This window comes from Hyposmocoma kahamanoa, unplaced genomic scaffold, assembly GCF_003589595.1.
Source record: "Hyposmocoma kahamanoa isolate Upper Pololo Valley unplaced genomic scaffold, ASM358959v1 279, whole genome shotgun sequence".
Lineage (NCBI taxonomy): Eukaryota > Metazoa > Arthropoda > Insecta > Lepidoptera > Cosmopterigidae > Hyposmocoma > Hyposmocoma kahamanoa.
This window is the reverse complement of record NW_020653776.1, coordinates 625,843-632,353: the sequence shown is the minus strand read 5'-3', so window position 1 is coordinate 632,353 and position 6,511 is coordinate 625,843. Positions and strand designations below refer to the sequence as shown.

Sequence of the window (6,511 nt, the reverse complement as noted above, 5' to 3'; positions counted from 1 at the left end):
CAAATAAAACTCACCGGTATAATATTCAATGTCCATTGCTGCCGAGGCTTAGCTCCCAACCGGCCGGTGGTACCCTGATGTGGTTGGGGCGTCGCGACCTTTACCATAAAAAAGCGGAAAACGATTATAAAAGCGGTTTCATGTAACTGAGATCTTAACTAAACCACATATTAGGTACTTAATACTATAGTTTGTCTTTTTTGAAGATGGAGTAAAATGACATTTGCAGGGTTGCCAGTTTTTAAATAGTTATGTAGTTGTTGTCGATAGTTTTATCGACAGATTGTGAAAAAAGATAAAATTTCGGCAAAACTGACTGAATTGTGAATGTTACGACGTTCTAATGATTACTAATTGGGTTATTGTCTTCTTTATTCTTATTTTGACAGTTGGCTTACTAGTGTCGAGATCAATTTTTATTCATGATATTTTAATAGGAATAGCCAGTTTGGATTATCTACATTCAATTAAATGAGAAACTTTAAAATATATCTCCTGTTTGTATTTTTCATAAACGTAGTTCTAAATACTGCGTACTGTGTATGAACTTACAAAAATTGACAATTCAAATGAACTTGTGCTCAGTAATTGGATAAATAAAAACAATTTCGGCTATTTATTCCATAAGCGTGACCAGTATTCAATCGATAGTCGATAGAAAATTTATTGGCTGCAATCACTAGGCAACATTTGCACATTGAACTGTCATTTTACTCAGTCTTCAAAAAAGACAGACCACAATATATGGAAACGGTCTGCTCGCCGCCGCCGCCTGTACCGCGCCCTCTGAGTGACCGGTGGACCAGCACAGATATATCATGTCTGTAGTGACCGGGCTGTCAGGGCTTTGGTGCGCTTTTTGTCAAGTCATCGCCTAGGAAGCTCATGACTAAGAACCACGGTTCAAATCACGTCGATCAAAATTCGACCCAAAATACGTGAGTTATCTCTCACGGTAGTTTTCTATTTATAATAAAATTGTAATCTTAATTTAACTTCTACGATTATAGTCTGGATAGGCTTTACCTCAATAGCATTCTTTCCAGTTTTCTTTCGAAGCTCCAACGTAAATTGCTCCACAAATCCATCAGCCAAAAAGTACCTAAGGGAAGAAAGTAATTAATTACTTGTTCTTTGCAGCTTAATCTTACAAGGTATTTTTGTTATAAATGTTAACAAATGGACTTTTACGAAGAATATAAAAAAATAGAAACGAAATATTTTGCGTGTAGAACGAAGAACGATAAAATTATTCATAAAAATGGAAGTAAATTTAGTTGCTACTTTGGAGAAAAAAAGAACAAACAAATGAAATTTTCAGCCGAGTGTCGACCAATCAAGAACTCCTGAAGATGCCACGTAGAGGCGAAACACGTGTCGGGTATATTTTTGGTGGTTGTGTTCGTGACTGTATTTGCGCATGTTTATAATTTATTTTTATAAACTTTATGCGGAAAATTAACTGCATGAAAAAATAGTCGACATAAGCGCAGCTATTTTGCACGATTTAACCTTTAATGGGTTCGCGGAGTAGGTAGCAAATTAATTTACTTCCATTTTTATTAACATGCCGAATTTATTAATTCTTGAAAAATTACTCACTTGTGTCGTAATAACGCTGCAGCCGAAGGTCTGGCCCTAGGCTCTGTGCGCAAACAAGCTGACAGCAACTCTTTGGCATGGCCCGTCCCGGGAATGTTGTTGCCACGCCCCACTTGTGAGTTTAAGGCTGCGCCGCCAGCTAACCGGGACACTATTTGCTGATGTCTTGGGGCTAACTTTCCTGAAGTCAAAATATCTAAAGTTATTATTTTTCGAATAAATATTGTTGATCGAATTTTGCAGTCAGTTATGTAAGCAGATTATTAGGCCACAAGCAGGAGATGGCCAAAGTGTGTTTGCCAAGAACATCGATTATATAACCAGAAATAGAGACGAAATAAGGCCCATCCATCCCTGGAAACTCATCAGGCAAATGGGCCTTATATCACTTTTAAATATCAATTCACGTTTGCACTGAAATCACAAATTAGAAAGCTGAAATAGTACAGCGCAACTGACCTGTGTGTACGCCTCCGTATATTCCAAAAATATTCGTTATTTATTGTAATAAAGATAATATCTCTAACTATGGGGGGCTGTTCCACTCAGTGGTGAGGGAAAGAACAGCAAAACATCTAATTACAAAACAAACGGAATCACATTACATCGGTAATTAAATATTAAATATGTAATTTTTCAATTTCCGTCCATTATAGCAAAGCTCAAGTTTGGAAGTGAAACAATTGACGACACCCGTCAATTGTTTCGAATTCTGGGTGGCCAATCGGAGCGCAGTTGTCACCGGAACAATTTGGCAGAATAATTTTCAAACAAATTAAATGACACTTCTTCTCTATTTCAGGTTATATACTCGATGACCAAGATTAACATTTTACAACTCATTACTCATTGGCCACATTAGCCTTTCACTGATTTTATCGGATTTTTCCATAAGCACTCACCGACAGTCTTAATGATGAGAGCGAGCTGATCAATGTCAGAGTCTCCAGGAAATAAAGGATCCCCCGTTAACATCTCGGAGAACAGGCAGCCGATGGCCCAGATATCAACCTCTGGGCCGTACCTGAGAAGAACCAGTTTCGAAGAAGGTTTTAGTATATTCCGTGTTAAAAATTTAACTGATACTAACAAAATAACGATAATAACAAAACTGAGACTGAAAGAAAGATGAAAGAAGTCGAAGTCACGATCTTTGAAGATTTTGTGATGTTTTTTCGATAATAGAGTTTCTCACTTTGCTGGTCTTTGATATAGGTATAGTTAAAAATATTTTCCAAAATTATTCCAAGAACCCCAAAAGGAAATTAACCTGTGTTCAGCAACCAGCAATTCTGGAGCCCTGTACCATCTCGTAGCGACGTACTCTGTGTACGGCTCGCCGGGAGCGGCCAGGGCTCTCGCGAAGCCCAGGTCACACAGCTTCACGATGCCATTGTTGGATATCAACACGTTCTCCGGTTTGACGTCTCTGTGAATAATCTGGAAATGAAGATGCAAACGACAATATTTATTCATGAAAACTAATTTAAACCTCGATGAATAAGCGGCCCTCTTTAACCTTTTGACCGCCACTGACAAAAACTAGTTTCGTTCTCTAGACGCCAAGCCTAATGACGTGACATGAATTTCCACCTAACATAAATTCTATATTCCTAAGGTAAAGAAGAACATAAATGGACATAAAATGCATGAATTCATACTTAACTAGAATATAAATAATCCTAGGAATCTCTTAATATTTATTAATTTAATAATTTATTGTGTGGCGACTAAAAGATCGCACACTATTAGAGCGAACGAAGATCGCACTGGTTTTGGGCGAATGATTAATAACGCGGTTTCCGCCACTAGTCGGGAACGTTCGTGAGATGCGCCAAGTTGAGACTTCGGCCGCCGTCGTGAACTCCGCCGCTGGCCATTGTTTTGCTGCGCTCTGACGCTAGACGCACGCTCGCTTTACCTTTAAAATTTACCGTTATCGCCCGTCATTACGTGAATAAATTGTGTTTAGTATTTTGCACATAGCTTGCGCTTACTGCCATCCGTTCCATGCCTAGCTTTCCACACTGAACTGTGCCTTTCTGTGCCTTTCGTGCTGTAACTGTGAAAGTGTAAAGTGTCCTATTGTAATTAAACAGCGTAAATCGAACTTGGGTGATTTCTTTGTGTTCCGGACTATAAACTGTAAATTGCCGTGATTCGCATAGAGCTACAATTATATAGAAAAAACAAAAACACATTTAGTGACAAAGAAAACATTAACAAAAGGTACTGCTTATACTAACAGAAATTTCTTCCTGCAGCTATAAATATAGGAGACAATGTTTACAATAACGGGTTAATGTGCGCAACAAAACAAAAGTTATGAATGAAAATAAAAACAATGTCAAAACATTACATTATTAAAACTATATAAATACTTATATAAATATATATTTCGTACTATAATACCTACAAAATGGATGAAACAGTAGATAAATAGTGGTCCTTAGCTCTCATTTTGAAAATTGCTGAGGATTTACTATTATGAACAGTAATGGGAAATGCATTCCAAAGTCTGACCGCACGAACGTGAAGGAGTGAGAATAAAAACCGGAATTGAAGAATGGAAAAGATAACTGGGACCTAACGAGAGAGCGACAGGACTTATCCTGGGACCTGAGAAGGCTGAAACGCTCTTTCGGATACCCGAGATATATATGATTGTGCAGAATATTATAGAGAACGGAAGCAGTATGCAAATTCTTGCGGAGACGAATGGGAAGCTACTTGAGTTGACTGCTATACTGATTTATTTATTAATTTCAAAATAAAATTAAAGGGTTGAAGTTAAAGGCTTAAATGTTAAAGGGTTTCATTGATGCTTTAAGGGGTCATTGGCGTATCTACCAAGTTAATGTAAGACGCTTTAAAAACATCTAAGGCGGTCAAAGGGTTAATTAAAGCTCTACGGTATTTCTTAGTAAATAACCAATTTCCGAAATTACATTTTAAATTTAGAAAATGTTTGTAATTTGATTTGGGCCCTATGATTTTAGGAGCGCCTTCAAAGTAGATGCTGGTAGAAGCGCTGCAGCGCTGTGCGCCAGTCATCGACGTCATAACCTGTTGACACCAAACCTGATAACATGATGTCGACGATACCACTACTAAATTTCATACAATATCTAGTCTGCAAATGGTGCGCATGTCACCACTGCAGCGCTTCTAATTTGAAAGCGCCCTAAGGACACTCAATACGTTATTGCTTTTCCATAAAGTTAACATAATATGAGTTTATTTTGTGCCACGTAGTCTCTAAAGTAAATTGCCTGATTTGTAATTGACCGACGCACTCACAGAGTTCTGGTGACAGTAATCAATTCCCTTTAACAACTGATACAAGTGTTTCTTAGCTGTAGTTTCTCCAAGTCCACCTGTTGATTGCTCCAGCTCATCCAAAAGTGTGTGATCCAGATACTCAAACACGAGGTAGAATCGTCTCTTGCGACGAAACACCTCGATCATGTTCACAAGGTGGTCGTGACGTAGTTTCTGTAAAACAATGTCAGGTTAGGTTAGCCGGTAAGCCCTATACTGGCTACAAAATCCTCAAATTATTCGAGGTTTTTATAATATTAAGTGACGGGACGAAGAAGTCGTGCGCCTGATGGTTAAGCTACACGCCTATCCATAACAGTTGCAGTGCCACTCAGAGCTTTAAATCGTAAAGATCTGTCACTGCCACTGCGCCCGGTCCCATGCCTGTAATTTCACCAGCACCTTAAACTTTGTTAATTATTGATATATTGATTTGTAATGAATAATCGTCATGAAAATACTCCACTACTTTGTTATTGATATTATAGAAGTAGAGCTACTTGTGAAAGGGTTGCTGCCATCAAGCTGCTATTTCTACCGCTAAGCAATGATGCGACTTGTTAACTTATGTCTCGGCACTGCAACCGCTATGGACAGGCGTGTCGCTTACCACCAGGCGCACGACTTGTTCGTCCCTTCACTTGGTATCATAAAAACTTGCAAAGACTGAACAAACAGGAACGAAAATTCCTTCAATCTGTCTGGACTAGAACCAGGTCCGACCGGGGCTAACACTCTTCCAACAGACCTAATTGTAATTTGTTGTTTTTTAGTCAAAATAATTAATAGTTACTACGTAACAGATACATCACTCTCATAAAAAATCGAAAATACCTACGCTATAATAAATAATCTACTAAATCTGACTGATGACACCAGGCGCTCACTGCGAGGAAAAAAGAACCTTAGCATATACTCATAAAGGTGAAAATAAAGTTGCCCGCCGTGTGCAGTCATGAGGACCCGAATGCTCATAAATGAAAGACATGTATGACCGCTTGCCCCGACGTCGGTGCACTCAGCGGTAGGCACTTATAGCGTAACGCGCAAGCAAGTGACGAAATCCTGACTCCGAGAACCCAGTAAAAGTTAAATCGTAGGTACGTTCAGCCGCTGACAGTCGAACAGTAAACAACTTCGGAAATTGCCTCGTAGAGAGGTGAAACACGTGTCAAGTAAATATATTTTCGACAGTGGTGTTTATGACTGTAGTTCCGCTTGTGTAAAGGCCTGTCACGTGCGGCAAAGTTAAAAGTCTGTACGGTTCCTCATACCAGGACAAGGAAGGAAAAACCACTTAAGAAACCGGCTTCCGATGGATCGGGTCGTGATGTACAATATCGGACCGTGAAAGTACAAAACCACCGTCCTTATTTGCTACAATACTACATGGTGTTGTACGTTCTTGCTACGCTATAAATGTATGACACGGCAAAATGTACGGGCCGTCTCAAAGGCCCCGGATCGTGGATCGCTCTGTAACATTAGATCGTTTAATTTATTCGCTTGAGGAAAACCATCCGCACTTGTGTTATTGTTACGAGAATCTGTTACGGTTACGAAGTCGGCTGCGTTGAAATGTCACCAA

At 39.1% G+C, this 6,511-nt stretch overlaps 1 protein-coding gene across 1 annotated transcript in view; it reads right to left on the bottom strand.

Moving 5' to 3' along the window:
• The window catches only part of LOC113229142 (cyclin-dependent kinase-like 4), an 87,981-nt gene that overhangs the window by 16,909 nt on the left and 64,561 nt on the right, over positions 1–6,511 (bottom strand). Inside the window, exons 5-10 of the mRNA XM_026462648.1 lie at positions 4,903–5,097; positions 2,873–3,042; positions 2,505–2,626; positions 1,603–1,783; positions 1,027–1,102; positions 15–98 (exon numbers count right to left, since the gene is read on the bottom strand). Of these exons, the coding sequence (XP_026318433.1) occupies positions 15–98; positions 1,027–1,102; positions 1,603–1,783; positions 2,505–2,626; positions 2,873–3,042; positions 4,903–5,097 (828 nt within the window). The remainder of the gene's footprint in view (positions 1–14; positions 99–1,026; positions 1,103–1,602; positions 1,784–2,504; positions 2,627–2,872; positions 3,043–4,902; positions 5,098–6,511) is intronic.